Raw genomic sequence first — 15,616 nt, 5'->3', positions numbered from 1 at the left:
AACTGGGATTTGAAGGATAAGTAGGAGTTTGCCAGGCAGAGAAAGTGTACAAAGGCATTCAAGCCTGAGGACAGAGCATGGGCCACAGCACTGAGACCTAAATGAGTCTGGAAGAGACTAGAACTCCTATTGCAAACTCATTTGCTCCACAGTTTGTAACACGTTCGCTCCTCCTCCCTCTGGTTTCCGCGGCTCAGTGGGGGTCCGAGGGAGCTCAGACTTGAGCTAGTAGCACCCCACCTCAAGTAGAGCTGGGGGGGTGAGGGTGCCCCCGGGCGTTCTCCAAGCTGAAGCCACGCCCTAAGGTGCAGCCGCAGACAGTGGGGAAGAGGAGCCCAAGGACGAACGCCGCTGACTGACTCCTGGCAGACAGTCCCCGGACACATCCCAGACGGCCCCGAGGAAGCGGCCCCTCGGCTCCAGCAGTGACCTTGACAACACAAAATACAAAGCCAGTCTTCATACTGGCTCCTCCTCTTTCCCAGCCTCCCTGCTCACCCCCATTCACTCTTCCACTCCCACCTCTTGGAATCACCTTCCAGTCAGACCACCTGCATCCAGCTCCTTTCTCAGACTCTGCTTTGGGGAGAATCCAAACAGATGGGCCACGTCGCCAGGGACAGGAGCCGGGAGGTCCTGTGGCACAGAGAGTCAGCCACAGAAAATGCACACATTTCTGCGTGTTTCCTCGGGGCCCAGCCCCTCACTTGAAGAAGGGAAGCCAAGTTTTTTGAGAGGGCCCTTGCTCTTCCAGACCTCTGTTCTGACTGGGGAGACGTGACAGACGGGCCAGCCAGCAGCACGTGAGGAATCAGAAACATTTTCTTTCTGTTAGGGAGCGTGTCACGTGGGTTGTGGGCAGCAGATTGATGTTCCTAATTACATTTGGCTCGAGCTGACACTATGTGTCTCATTCCCAGAGCCCACAATGCTGGCAGGGAGGGTGCCAAGAGGCATGCTGGGTAGCTGAGGGTGACAATCTGGGATTTCAAATACCCCTGAGAGATAAAAGTGGACAAATCATAACCATGGGGGAAGGGTGACGTGTTCTTGAGTTTCCCTTTAATGGCTTCCAAGGGCTGGAGGGGCCTTGGAAATCTTTTGAGGTCCATCCTCCTGTCTTGAGGTTCACCTGCCCAAGACAGTCTAGATGGGGAGTGTGACCACTTGTGATGCTGGACAGCCTGCTGAGGGGAAATGCTCTCTTGGGTCCAATTTAAATTTCTTCAGCCGCGGGTCGACGGTTTATCTTGCTTAATTTGTTCTTGCTGGCATTATATATTTGCTAAGCACCGGCTGTGTGCCCAGGGGTACACAGTAGGAGTAGCATGCCCTGGTGCTCAGACGCTTGCCGGCTCACAGTCCACACTGTCCAGAAGCTCGTGAAATCAAGACCGGACACTCAGACCCAGAAGCAGCACAGGACCCGTGGGGGTTGGAGCTGTCGGGGCTTTGGCAAGGGGGTGGGGCCGAGAGGTGGGCAGGGAGCATTTGGGTTAGTGCGGAAGAACTAGGCATTCTCGGCAGGCAAGTAACGTGGTCAAAAGCATGAGGTCCATCATGGGAACACAACTAAGAAGGGTCTGCGCCAAGGAGCCGCCTGAGGCCTGCGGCAACATCTGCTGCCCAGGAGACTCAGTAAGTCGGCCCAACTCCTCAGAACTGAAAACGGGACACTAGCTGTCCATCTGTCTCCCAAGACAAGTGTGAAATTCAAATAAGGCGGCGGGTTTGAGGGGCCCTGGAATTCACCGATGTGCTTGACATGAAAAGGCTGAGTGTGGCTCAGGAGTAGAGCGCGTGCTTAGCACGTACGAGGTCCTGGGTGCAACCCCTGATACCTCCATTAAAAGGGAAAAAAGAAGACTTCTATTCAGGTCCTGGCTCTCTCACTGTGTGGGCTCGGGTAGGTCCCCGCCCCTCTCTGAGTCTGTTCAGTCATCAGCAAACAGAGGAGGACGGTTCCTTCCTCTCATTGTTGCATTTAGCATTTCGAGAAAAAATGTAAATAAATTAGCATTAAGATCCACAAAGGGCCCTACAGATGCAGATTACTTTGTTACTCCTTGAAGGCAGGCATCAGCTCCCCTCTCCGTCGGTCTGGCACCTTCCACAGAGCAGGTGCTCGCACCGCGTGGACGACGTCGTCGGGTTAACCGCTCTGTGTTGAGCAGGAAGCCAGCGCCTCCGGCTTGCGGGCAGGTCGTGGTGCCAGAAAGATCCCTCCGCTTCCGTCTCCCCGAGCCCGTCCCCCTTCCAGTCCCCGCGGGGCAGAGCTGCTGGACCGGTGCGCACAGGAGCTCCGGGGGAGGACTCCTTTCGGTTGACTTGCGGGGACACCGTCAGGTGACTGTCCCTCAAGTCCCTGCAGCGGCCCCAGGACATGGTGTGACCCAGGTCAGGATTCGTTCACCACAGAGGACGCACCTGTGTTCCCCGGCGGCGCCGCACCCCGGGGTCGCAGACACACCTGGGGCCGGGCCGTCCCGGGTCTGGAACCGAGCCCCTGAACAGGGGGTTCCGCAGAGAGCCTGCGGGGACGAGGGGCGGGCCGGCTCTGGGAGAAACCGTGCTCTAAGTCACTTCCCACTCCGGCTCTCAGTTTCCTCCTCTGTAAGGTGGCGCGAGCGCCTCCGACCAGAGGGAACGAGGTTCCGACGAGCGCTCGCCCCACCGCCCCGTGCCGCCCGGGGCCGCGCCGGGGTCTGCGCGAGGCCGGGCCGCGGGCCGAGCTCCGGGCGGGCGGCCGCCACGCCCCTCTCCGCGGGCAGCGCCGCGCTCCCGGCGCGCGGGCCGACTTTGCGACCCAACGGGGGCCGAGCCCAGCGGTCTTCTCGGCCCACGCGACGCCTCGGCCGTCTAGGTGGGACCTCAGCGCGTCCCCGGGCCAACGGTGCCCCGGAATCCCGGGCCGCCCCCCGCCCCAGCTGGCAGGTGCCAGGGCCCAGCCGCGCCCAGCCGCGCGCCGGCCGCCGCGGGCCGGAAGGGGTTAAGGCCGCGGCCGGGGCGCCGGCCCCGGGCTTCAGGAGCGGCGGTGCCCGGCGGCCGGCCACCGAGCCCGGAGGCGCAGGGCACGGCGGGCGGGCTGCGCTTTCTCCTCCTCCTCCTCCTCCTCCCGCCTCCTCCTTTGTAGCGAGTTCCCGGCCCCGCTTCCTCCCCCCGCCCCCCAGCCCGGGCCCTCTCCCTCGCTCCCTTTCTTCCTGCCTCGCCTTCCTGCGGCGAAGGAGGCTCATCCATTATAAATGCACATTCGGGGCTGACATCAGCGACGGGCGGCGGGCGAGCGCCGACGAGCGGTCCCTGCCGGCTGGCCGCCCAGAGCGCGGCCCCCAGGCTCGGCTGAGCCTCCCGCGGGCCGCGGGGAGCGCGCGGAGCCCCGCCGGACCCCCTTCCCGCCGCCGCCTGGGGCCCCCGCGGACCCCGGCCGCCGCCCCCGCACGCCGCGCCAGCGCCCCCGCACCGCCCCGGAGTTTCTGCATGACTGTCACAAAGGTAAGCGCCTCGCCCGCAGCGCCCGGGACCCGCCTGGGCTGCCGGGGGCGCGGGGGTGTGGGCGTGGGGAGGGGGCTCCGGTGTCGGGAGGTGCGGCGTGCGCTTCGCCTGCTCCCCTCGCCGCTCCGGCCGCTCCGGCCCCCGAGGACCGCGGAGGGAAGGGGAGGATGCCGCTCTGGCAGCCGCGGCGGTTTGGACAAGATCCCTCGCGCCGGCCCAACCCCGGGACTGCATTTTTAACCCTTGTTTCGGATGCTGCATTTTTAACCCCTGGAGTGCAGTGTGGGGCAGCTCTGTGGTGTCCCCCGCTGGAGCGCGCCGCGGGGAGCGTCGCTGGCAGGCACTGGCCCTGGGCATTGGGGGTGGGGGTGGGCTTGCCGCCCTGCGGAGGCCAGCCGAGGTAGAAGCCCATTCCACCTGCCAGCCTCTGCCTCCCGTCCCAAGAATTCTAATCCCACTCCAAATGCAGTCTGGATGTCCCGGGAGTTGTTACCAGGAGCTGGAAAGGTTCTGCGGTGACGGGCCTGAAGACACGGGGAGGGACTGTGGCCGGGAAGGGAGAGTCGCGCATTCTGGCAGCCCCCATGTTGGAGGAGAGTGTTTGGACCTCGTCGTAGGGCCCAGGTTTACTGGAGAGACTTTGGGAGCTTCCCTGCTGTGGGGAAGAAGGAGTTAAGAGGAAGGCAGACATGGGTAGTGGAAAGGGCCCAGGGTTTAAGAGACCAGAGGAGACTGAGTTCACTTCCCTGTTCTACCCAGATCCCTTGGGTGACCTTGGCTGGGCCCTTCTGCTTTGGGCCTCAGTTTCCTCTTGTGGAATGTGAAGATGGTCATATGGATCCTGGGGGTGGTGGCGGGCAGTTGAAGAACCAGTGAGGTCAAGAGTGTGAGTCCACACTTTTCAGAGAGCTCTCAGGGTGAGGAGCTCACAGCCTGGCCTTGGCCTCGGATTTGGCGAGCCGTGACTCTCCCAGCTGCCCAGCTGGCTCTCAGAATTGGAGAGTTGGAGGCCAGAGTGGGAAGGGCCTCTTGTTTGTGGTCAGAGCAGTGGGCCAGATGGAGGGTCAGCCTTGGAAGCGATGGGAGGGGTGGTCCTGCCTCCAGCTGACGAGCCAGGGGCTGCTCGCACCCCCATGAGATCTGCCGGAGGGCAGCGTGTTCCTTCGGGGTCTTGGGGCACAAGTCCAAAGCTCAGACTTGGAAACAGTGTGGGAAGGGGAACTTGGGGGCTGGCGGGCTACCTTAGTGCTGGCTACTAATGGCAGAGCTGCTGTGACCCCCAGCGGGCAGGATGTTTAGTGTTTCGAAGTGATACGAATGCTGTTTGGCTGGGAAGGATTATTATCATTAGGGCTATTAATGTCAAGGGTGTAAGCAGGCCGGAGCCGGAGAGTGATGGACCAGACTGGGTGAGAGATAAAGGATGTGAGACATGTAATAACAGCACTGAGCTCTGACTTGATGCCTCCCCTGTGTCTCTTTATGTGCAACAGTTCAGACAGCCTTCCTTCCCAGGAGGCCTGCAAGGAATGTGTGTTCAGGCCCCTTTAGCAGAGGAAGAAGCTGAGGCTCAGAGAGGTAAAGTAACTTGCCCAAGGTCACACAGTGAGTAGCAGAGCTGAGGTTCACCCTCAGGTCTGTCTCAGCCTGTGGCCTGTGGTCTTTCCATTGCTCTGCACTGTTGAGCACCGTGGAGACTGGGTGGCTGGGTGAGTCCAGCGCTGGAAGGGCACTACTCGGAGGCCTGGGCCCTGGGGTCGCAGTCCATGAAGGTGCGTATCTGTCTGTTAAACTCGTTGGCAGGCCTGTCCTCTTGGTATCCAGTGACTGTTCACTAATGTGCCCCTTTCCCCCCAACCCCCACCAAATCCCTCTGTGTCTCTCTCTCTTCCTGCTCTAACCAGTGTGGCATCAGTTTAAGCCAGCTCAGAGGATTAAATAAAATCCCCACCTTAACCCTATCTTCTCTTCCCTTGCCGGTCTTTAAAAGACTGGTTGTCTGGAGGTGCAAGAGGGGTGCAGGGGTGGGGCCTCGAGGGCAGTCCTGTTGCCTGAAAGCCTGTTGGAAGAGGCTCCTCCCTGAGTTGAGGCAGAAACCGCAGGGTTCTGGGAGTCTGAAGGCCCGGCTTCTGGTGCTAAGTCAGGCACGAATAGGCTGTGTGACCTTGGACCAGTCACTTCCACCTCTGGGCCTCTGTGTCCTGTCTGTGAAGTGCAGGACTTGGTTCTGATAGTCTCTAGGGTCCAGGTCCCCCCTGCGGGCTCTGGGACAGCTCCTGCTCTGGCCAGGCCCTGTGCTGGGCATTAGGTCACAGGACGCAGAGCACCAGCCCCTCCTGGGGGCTCTGGGACAGCTCCAGCTCTGGACAGGAAGTCAGCTCTGGTGGGGACCTGGAGGCTCTTCATTCTCTGGGTTTGGTCTGGTTACAAGACAGATGTGAAGAAGAACCCCAATGGGAGTCTGGGAGGTGGGATCGCTGCTTGCAAACTGGGGGTGGTAGGCAGGGGAGGGAATGGATTAGAGGGTGAGACCCCGGCCCTTGCCACCTCCAAGCAAAGGGCCACCCCCTTCAGGCAAGCCCCAGCTTGCTGCCCCGGGGACCCTTGCTTTGCGCCTTTGTGTTAGGCTCCCTGAGGGCAGTCCTCGGGGCCAGGGTTGGGTGTGGGTTGCAGAAGGTGATCTCATTAGTTTAGGGAACCTGGAGAGAAAAGGAAAGCTGACTGCAAATTGCTAGATCCTCAGTAGCACTTCCTTGGTGGGGAGGGTGGGGGCTCTGCTTTATACTGGCTGCCCTCCCTCTCATACACATCCCAGCCCCCTCCTTGTGGGTCCACCAGTGGGGCTGCAGGTGAAGCCTGGGGGATTCTTGGGGGAGCTCCTACACTAACACACTGGAGACACAGAGCCATGCAGATTTGGGGTGGGACCTTCTAGCCTGATGGCGTTTTTTCCTGGTTATGATGTTTTAAACTCTGTTGCATTGTGTGTATTTTAATAAGCTGCCTCAGCTTCTTCTTGCAATGAGGGGAAGAAGAAACGAAGAGAGCAGAGGAAGGGACCAGATGCAGCTTCCCAGACCGCAGGGCCTGCAGGAGGTCGGGGCCTGGCCTCCTCCCAATTTTGGTCCAGTACCTTCCCCAGGGCAAGTCGGGCGAGGGAGTAAAGGCGGCTTTCCCAGTTACAAGACGACTTGTTCCAGACGACTTTATTCTTCAAGTCCTTGTGCCTGATTTTTACAATTTTCCCATCTTTATTCCACTCCAGTCATATCCCAGGCTTAGCACTCAGCAGAGCTTCTCCATGTCTAATACCTGCTTCTAAACTGCCCTCAACTGGAAAAACAGAACAAAACATGTCAGCATTGTGTGTGAGTACAAGTCAGCGGGCGGTAAGAAACGCCTGTGAGCTGGAACGCAGCTCACAGCCCACCTTCTTGCCGCTCAGACGTCCTCTGGAGTGATTTCCTGGCTTTTGTCCATGTTGTGACCAGAGATGGGGCCTCTAGGTAAGGAAGGTGGTGGCTTCAGTTGCTGGGCAGCCTGGTGCCCGGGTGTGCCTTGTTAAGTTTGGTGCTGCTGAGCTCGGTGCTTTCCAGGTTCCTTGGGCCGGCTCAGGGGGTCAGGGGTCTGAGAACAAAGTACCCTGAAGGACTTAGGAGAAGGAATGTGGGCTAAGGGAGGACCCTGGATGTCAGTGTCCCCCTCTAAGCAGGCGACTCCAGGTCCACCAGCACCGTGTCAGCCGTGCCCTGGCCCTGCCTTGGCCCCTCTTTCTGCAGGTCAGCCTTCCTCCTCCTGCCCCTTCCTGGCAGAGCTCAGCTCACTGGTGGGAGCCCCTGGCTCCTGCTGAATGTGCTAGGACCAAGGACGGTGTTGTTCTGCCCAGGTTACGAATAACAGCTAGTTGTTTGGCAAAGATCACAAATGTCTAGGGCCCCTATGGAGTGGCTTGGAGGAGACCCCCACGTGTGAGCAGTCAGGTCCTCCGGCTCTCTCCCCTGAGGTCCAGGGAGCAGAACCGTCATTTGCCTGAAGTGACTCAGCAAGTTTGAGGCTGGAGGGGCGGGAACCTGGGTCCTCCTGACCCCTGGTCAGTGCTCTTTTCGCCCAGCTGCCCCACAAGGGGGCTTCAGGCAGCCTGAGGAGGGGCAGGTGGTTTGGCCCCACTCGGGCTTCCCCGCTGCATCGCCCAGCCTGGACTGCTAGTGTCTGCTGGGTCTCCTTCTGCTGGGCAGCCTCTCCCTTTTTCGGGCCAAGGAGCCCAGGCTCTGGTTGGGGAGGAGAGATTACAAGCCCTTCTGCTCCAACTCATGACCCAGGATCCAGGCTGCCCAGTCCCCCAGACGTTCCGCTTCCAGCACCTTCTTCCTGCCTGGCTCTTACTGGGAGAAGAGATGTGAGAACCTCAGGTAGAAGTTGGAGAGGGACCAGCGCAGACCAGCTCCCAGACCCCCGGAGGGGGCGGGGTTCTGCCTCTGCACACGCCACACACTCCTCATGCCGCCTCCTTCCTCGCAGTTCCTTTCCCAGACCGCTGGTGTCCTCACACGGGAGGTGTCTGGCCAACATTCCCTCGTGTGTTCGGCCGGCACCCTCTGCGCTCCTGCTCTGACCAGGGCCCGTGTTAGGCAATAGGTGCTGGGCATCAGCCCCTCCTGTCCTCTGAGGAGAAGGATGTGGAAGGAGGTGTCCCAGAGCCCTGGGTGAGCTGTGTCGAGGTCAGCGGACACAGGCTGGGAGAGGCATCTTGGCTGCGCGCTCTAAGTGCTCAGTAAATATGCTCAGGCGCTTTGCTTCCTCGAGTCTCTCCCTCACTGTCCAGAGAAGCTCTGGGGGTTCCCTCTTCCTGAGTGTGCCTGGAAGCCCTGTGCTCCTCGGCTGGGGGCGTGGTGACCTTGGCACCCATGGCAGCACCTAGAGGCGTCTGGGAGGGCTTGTGAGGCTCCGGGGCCCAGAACCGCCCCACAGCCGCCCCACAGCGGCCAGCGTGCGGAGTCAGCACAGGCGGGGGCCCGGCTGGTTTGCGTGTGGGGGTGCTGGCTGGACCCACGGCCCGGCAGCGTCAGGCCCTGGCAGCCCAGAGATGGAGTGAGTTTTTCCACTGCTCTCCCAGGTTGGCCGGCCTGGAGCAGACATGGCCTCAGCCGCCGCCGGCTCCTGGCACCGGGGCAGCCCGGATTCTGACGCGGATACGCTGGCCGCAGGGTTTGTCTGGCGTCCAGGAGATGAGAGAATGTGCAGATTCCCCCTGTGCCCAGCCCCTCTCCTTCCCTCTTCTCCTGATCAGCTCCTTCTGCTGCGCTCCTTTCCCTGCCCGTGGGCCCGGCAGTCTCAGGCCCCGGCCGGGAGCTGCCTGCAGCCTGGGAAGCCCGGAGCAGCTGGCACCAAGCAGGCCCTGCCAGGGAAGGGCAGATGCAAATCTAGAGGCTTCCACATGAAAAGAAGCTGTTCAGAATGAGCCTCTCCTTTGTGGGCCTGGAGTGTGGGACCAGCTGCGGGGAAGGCACAAGATGGGTAATGGGGGAGGGGGAGCTGCCACCAACCCCCTTTCTCTCTCCCTTCCCCCACCCCCCACAGAGGCCCCTGGAGGGACTTGGTAATTGGCTTCTGGCTGGCACCCTCCTTCCAATTAATTAAGACAGAAAGGAGGCACCCAGGTTTGCCCAGGACTGTGCTGTTTACAGAATACAAACAGGGTTACTGCCTGAAGTCCCTTCCGCTGGCCCACGGTGGGGAGGGTTACCCCTGTTTCCAGGTGAGTAAACATAGCCGCCTAGTAGAGAGACGACCACACCCTAGTCACAGAGCTAATGTGGGTCAGAGCCGGGCTTCGCACCCAGATCTTCTGACTTTGAGCAGAACCTTCTCAATCCAGTCACGTAGTAGTCCACATCCTGTGAAGATCAGTCACCATCACGACAAGAATAGCAGTTACTGAGCAGCCTTTGGGCAGTTGTGATCGAGTTTACTCTGTACACCCCGAGGTCGACTCTATTATCAGATAATCCCATTTTTCAGATGAGGAAACTGAGGCCCAAAGAGAGTCGGTGAATCGCTCAAGGGTGAGTGGCTGGGGCAGCGGGGATCTAACTACAGAACACACGTTCCTCCAACTGCCAGGCCTCTCCTGCTGCGGCTCCGTCATATTCTGTACCCTCACCCCAAAGCGTGGGACTCCTTTCTGTGTGCCTGTGGCCTTGGCACGGGGGTGTGACACCCGTGAGGGTGCCCTGCTTAGACTTCCCTGTGGCCTTTGCTTGAGCTGGGAACTGTGTGAATAATCTGGGGGCGAGGACTTGGTAAGGAGGACATCCCGCACACCATGCGGTGTCTGGCTTATGAACAGGGCTGCTTGTGGGTCGGGCCGCCAGCCCAGTGGCAGAACAAGGTGGGACTGAGGCAGGGTCTTCTCCATTTCCACGAAGCTGGCTTTGTGTAGGGAACGCAGATATGTGATCCAAGCCTACGGCCCTTACCAGAAGCGGCCTTCTCTTGAGATGGCCCTTGATTCCCAGGGCATGACGGGGCCTCAGAATGCCAGCTATAGAGTCAGACAGATGGTACTGTATCATTTACTTGCTGTGTGTTCTTGGGCAAGTTGCCTAACCCCTCTGAACATCTGTTTCCCCCTCCATTAATTGGGATTGATAATAGTAGTACTTAAAAGGATTAGTATAAAGATTAAATGAGCTGATCTGTGTGAAGCACTCACCACACGCCCGGCAGTTAGTGTTAGCTGTTGACGTCGGGGAGACAGAAAATTAAACAGGTGATGACAGTGAGTGTCCTGGGGGCTGTGCAACGAGAAGTCCAGGGAGCCCTGGGAATGACAGCAGGGGCCTGACTGAGTCAGGGGCTCAGAAGTGACTGCTGGCTGAACCATGAGGGATGAGTAGGAGGGGGCAGGTGAAGTGGGGGTGTCTGGGGGCAGGACAAGGGGCAGAGGGAGCAGCTCGGGCAGATGTCTGGAGGCAGAAGCAGCTCTCCTGAACCGCCTCCTGCCGGCCGGGCATCAGTGAGGGCTCAGCGCAGGGATCGGCTCGTTTAACAGCGAGAGAGGCGGCTGCTGCTGACTGCTGTTAGCCTCACCTTACAGATGAGGAAGCAGGCACAGAGAGGCCAGGTAAGCTGCAAAAGGCCACCCGGCTAGGCCGAATGGAGACTGGCCCAGACCCGGGCCTCGTGGCTCTGGCACTCTCTCCCTCCTCCTCGCGGAGAAGGTGACCTGTGCCTGGACTGCTGCTTCAGCGACCTGGGCAGGAGGAGTGTGCAAGTGCCCGGCCCACGGCCGCCCTCCCAGAGCTTTTCCAGGGTGTGTGAGGGAGGGAGGGGGCCCTCTGGGGGAGGGGTCATTTATTTTTCCGAAAGGTTTTTTGGCAGGAAAACTTCCTTCCCCCTTCCCCGGGTTTTACTGGGCTCAGTTATGACTGGTTTTGTTGATTACCTGGGTTGGGCCTTGGTCTTTAAAGTAAAACCATAGGGACAGATACAGCATTTTTAATGTTAAAAGTCTATTGGGTGAAAAAAAAAAGTCTGTCCAGTGCCTACATTTCGGTTGCTGCCCGACCTGAGCTCAGAGAAGGTGGGCATTTTACATGAGGTCCATGCTTCAGCATAAACTCACTGCCCTGAGTGAGGCAGACGGTAACACCGCAGGAGGCTCTGGCTGCCCCGAGAGGTGGGGGTGGGGAGGCGCACTCGCTGGGTGCTCCACGATCCCTAGGGAGAAGCCCCCGTGCTCCGTGTTAACTCCAGCGCCATCTGAGGGCCTCTGGTCCAGCCCGCTGCCTCCTGGCACTCCACACCTTCTAGGAATATGAGATGAATCCTGACTTTAGGTTAGTCTAATAAAGATTAGTTTTCTGGTAGGATGGCCCCAGCCTTTCACCAGGTGTTAAGTCCTGGCTTTCAAGGAGCTGACAGTTTATGCCGCGTGCCTGAGAAGCACTTCATGTGTATTCACTTGTTTAATCTTCGCGACAGCCTCTGAGATTTGTGCTCAGACCTGCTTTCCCTTTGGGTTTATGAAGAAGAATATACTCTAGGAGCTGGAAGCATTTCCAGCAAACCATTCAAACACCTTAAGTGTGATTTCAGAGCTAACAGTTTTATGATCTGGGATCTGGCGGAATTTCTAAGACATGAAACAGCTGATGGAAAGAAAGATGCTGGTAGAGGGGATGAAAGGATTGAATTCTTGCGTTTTTGTGTTCACCTTTGTGGAAATAATGCTGTTTATGCCCGCCCTGTGGACCTGCCGGCGAAGGTCAGTTTGCAGGAAGGCGTGGGGAAGTTTGGGGTTCCGAGAAATTTGGAATTCTGGGAAAGGGGATTCCTGTGTACCTGAGGGCCCATCTGATAACTTCCTGTCATCACAGATCTTCCTCTTACAGGCCCAGGGGTCTGCCTTCCTGCCTCAGTCATCACAGTGTCTGAGAACAACCTCACGTTGTTCCGAACTGAGGCTATTTCGGGGCCTGAGTCATCCTGTCAAACTGGCCTCTTCAGGGTCTGGATGCATGTCAGCTTCTCTGTCCCACGGGCTCCTGCAGCACCCTGTCTCCGCTACGCTGGACACCAGTAAAGGCCGGATGTGTTGTGTGAGCACTGGTGGTTTTATGAACATGACTTTGACTGCTTAACTGAAGTGTGAGCTTGCTGAGGCCAGGGGTAAAGCCTGATTGTCTTTAGTACCTTTCGCAGCGCTCATCAAAGGGCTGTGCACGTTAGAGAAGCCGTGGTGCAGACTTCAGGGTGCCTGGTGTAGAGGTGCGGGGCTGGGCGGAATTTGGAACGAGCCTGAACAGCTCCCGGGACATTGAGCTTGGGCTGGATTCTCGCTCCTGTGGACCGTGGAGCTGTAGGGCTCTAAGGAGATGGAACACGCTTCCCCATTTTGCAGAGGAGAAAACCGAGGCCCAGAAGGTTCACCCAAGGGGTTATGAGTGGCTGGGCAGGAACTGGGGCTTCCTCTAATTAGCAGCAGGCGCAGGTGGGTTGGGCTTCAGTTCAGTGGATGTGTCTCGGCTTCTAGTGGAAACCAGGCCAAGGACTGACTCAGAAGTGGGGGTGGAGGAAAGTTCCAGGAAGGAGACTGAGCCTAAAGGGGCGCTCAGATGGACAATCTTGGATCCCCAGGTGATCAGCCAGGGGCGGCCACCTAGGGGCCTGGTCATGGCTGTGGCAGAGGCAGGAGGAGCAACTTCGGAGACTCTTTCTGCTCCGCAGGGTCTGTGATCACGAAACCTGGTGGCCACGTGCTGCGTGCCAGGCCGCCACCTGGCCTCCACAGTGCCCATGAACCCCGCTTTCCTCCTGGAAGCCGGCCCTCCTGGCACGCAGGGCTGCCGGCAATCTTTCCGCCTTTGTTTCTCTGAAACCATTAGAAGGGCCTCTGGGTTGGGAGTCTGGGTTGCTAAGAGCTTTCCTCTGGCCAGACCTTATCACTGGCTTGAGAAGTCTCCAGGCAAAGTTCTCTCTGGAACTCTGGCTTGGAGGGAGGGAGAGTGGGCGGGGGGAAGGAAAAGGGGCTTAGGAGCCACAAACAAAGCTGCCCCTCTGCAGGCCCCTGGGAGGACCAGAGCGCGGGGGCTGGCCCGGCCGTGGGAGCTGCGAGCTCTGTGGGCCTTTGCTGCAGAGAAGCAGCCGGAATGACGCAGCTCTCCTGAGCCCGCCCCCACGCCGGGCAGTGCACACCCGTCACCTCAGGTTCCCCCACCCTCTGCTGTCACCCCCACTTTGCAGGTGGGGAAACAGAGCCTCGAGGAGGGTGGCACTCACCCTAGCTCCCACAGTGGGGAAGGGTGAGCTGGGACCTGCGCCTGGTGTGCACGCCTCCGTGGACACACGGGAGCTTAGCAGCCTGCTGGCCTGGCAGAGGATGGCTGGCCATGCTGTGTGGTTGCTTTTTAAAGGACACCCTCGCAGTCACCCTGCCCAGCAGCCGCTGTAGGACTCAGCTCCTCTGGGCCTTTTAGATGCTCTTGAAACGGAAGTGCTCCTGGGAGGATGCTGCCCGGCCCTGCTGACAGCAAGACCCTAAGTGCTAAGACTCAGGAGAGGCTCCTGCAGGGGTAAGTGAGGCAGGAGGGAGGCCTGGTTGCCGCAAGCCAGCTCTCCCCAGGAACCGGGGCGGCGGGGTGGCAGCCCTCTTCTGTGCACCCCCCACCCTGGCTGCCCCGCCCCCCCACCGCTGACCACCGTCTCCACCCCTCACCCTTATGCAAGTAAAATGAGCCCTTAGATTCATTCAGAAAGCATTTGCTGAGCACTTGTGTGCCAGGCCCAAAGGCTGTGGCATGGAGCGTGCAGGGATGAACCCAGGTTGTCCCTTCCCCGAGGAGCGCAGTCTAGAGGAGGAGATGGTGGTTCAGAAGGACACACGGTGCAGGGATGTGGGGAGGGGAGGCTGGAGAGCAGGGGCGAGGAGGGCAGCGATGGAGGAAGAGAGAGCTCAGGACCGTCGTCAAGGATGGGCAGGCAGAGGCGGATGAAGAGGAGGGAAAGGCATTCCAGGTTGGGGGCGGGCGTGGACAAGGCGTGGAGGGGACGTGGGTCCAGGAGAGACACTGGCTGGATGCTGCTGGGTGGGGACGGTTGGACAGCGAGTGAGGAACAAAGCAGGGAGCCAGGGCTGCCCAGCCCAGGAGCATGAGCTTCACGCCAGTGGTGCCAGGAGCCCCAGGGGTTTAAGCAGAGGAGTGACAAGATCTGACTTGTCCGTCCCGGCCCACGTTGCCCTCGAGGCAGAGCGGCGGGTGGACAGTCAGAAGCCCCTGTGTCGTGAGGTAGGAGTGTGGCTCTGGCTCCCAGCCCAGGTTTCCTGCCGGCCTCACCCTGTGCCTGGCTGAGCACCGAATGTACCCTCCCCCCAGGAGATACCACTGGCTGGGACCCCGCGTGGTGCTGGCCTTTCCCACCCACGAGAAAGTTTGGGCCTGGGGTTGAGAACATGGAAGGAGAGGCAGAGGGCCCGAAGTCTCCTTCCAGGAAGACTTGCTTATGGCATGGTGAGAAGGCAGCTGGAATGGGATTCTGGAGACCTCTGCCTAAACTCCAGCTCTGACGCTGAGGCCGTGTGATCTTGGGTTGATCACTTTCCTCCTCTGGTTGGGACTCAATTTGCCAACTGGCTTAGGGTGATACCACCTGGCTCGAGGCGAGTGCCGGAGCGAGCTCACCGATGTGCTTACGTGCAGAGCTTATGCCCTGCTGCTGCCCAGCCTCCCTCCCTCGGCTTTTCCAGATGCCACAGCCAGAGTGTCCTTCCGAGCTGTGTCCTCCAGCACACACACGCACACACATGCACAGGCACACAAGCACACACATGCACGCACACATGCACACACATATACACACACACACGCTCATTCCAGACTGCCCAGGGTTGTGAAAAGTTTATGAAACTTGGAGGTTGAGGACCAGAGCTCAAGTCCCAGCTGTGCCAGCAGCGTGCCCTGTGCCTTTGAGCAAGTCAGCCTGCCTGTCTGACCCTTTGTGCGAACCCCATCCCACTTGGTGTAAACGTCAGTCCTTCGCATACAAGAAGGGAATCTGATGAGTCAGCATCTTCTGCATCTCTAGTGTGCCCTCCCCTCTGCTGGCTCTTCCTCTTCAGCCAGAGAGCCTTTGATGAAAATTCTGTCCGGTCTTCAGTGGTGACCTGGGCTGGGGGTAGGGGTGTGGTATTAACTGGACTAGGGCACAAGAGAACCTTCTGGAATGGCGGTGGTGAGGTGAATGTGCACATGTGTAAAGAATTTCAAGCTGAAACTTAAGCTCTGTGTGCTTTAGGCATGTTGGATATATGGTATATTTTAATATATGAATGTTACATATTAATGTTTTATTTTATTACATAAAATAATTGTATTTATTCATTAATAGTAAAATGTTAATACTTAATACATCTATATATGTATTTTTTATGGATAGAAGGTCCATCTCAGCTTTCTGGTTCAAGCTCCATCTCTCTCCATCCATTCACATCTTCACTCGCGCTCCAGGTGTCTGTCTGTGCCCCAGGCAGGCAGCCCAGGCTTGCAGAGGAGAAGGAGACGCGGATGTGGGCGCTGTCTCGGGAGCTCAGAGGCGCAGAACCTTCAGGGGCTCCTCGTTGCCGTCG

General features: G+C 58.9%; 1 protein-coding gene across 3 annotated transcripts in view; it reads left to right on the top strand.

Moving 5' to 3' along the window:
* Window positions 1-3,241: 3,241 nt before the first annotated feature.
* The window catches only part of CORO2B (coronin 2B), a 99,258-nt gene continuing 86,883 nt past the window's right edge, over window positions 3,242-15,616 (top strand). Inside the window, exon 1 of one of the 3 annotated variants that reach the window (XM_031440944.2) lies at window positions 3,242-3,492. In XM_031440944.2, the coding sequence (XP_031296804.2) occupies window positions 3,478-3,492 (15 nt within the window). In that variant the 5' untranslated portion in view covers window positions 3,242-3,477. Of the gene's footprint in view, window positions 3,493-13,449; window positions 13,566-15,616 lie in introns of those variants that run through there. The other 2 variants (XM_064480786.1, XM_064480788.1) reach the window with 2 other exon arrangements.

This window comes from Camelus dromedarius, chromosome 29, assembly GCF_036321535.1.
Source record: "Camelus dromedarius isolate mCamDro1 chromosome 29, mCamDro1.pat, whole genome shotgun sequence".
Classification (NCBI taxonomy): Eukaryota; Metazoa; Chordata; class Mammalia; order Artiodactyla; family Camelidae; genus Camelus; species Camelus dromedarius.
The sequence above is the reverse complement of the archived record's forward strand: the minus strand, read 5'-3'. Positions and strand labels throughout refer to the sequence as shown.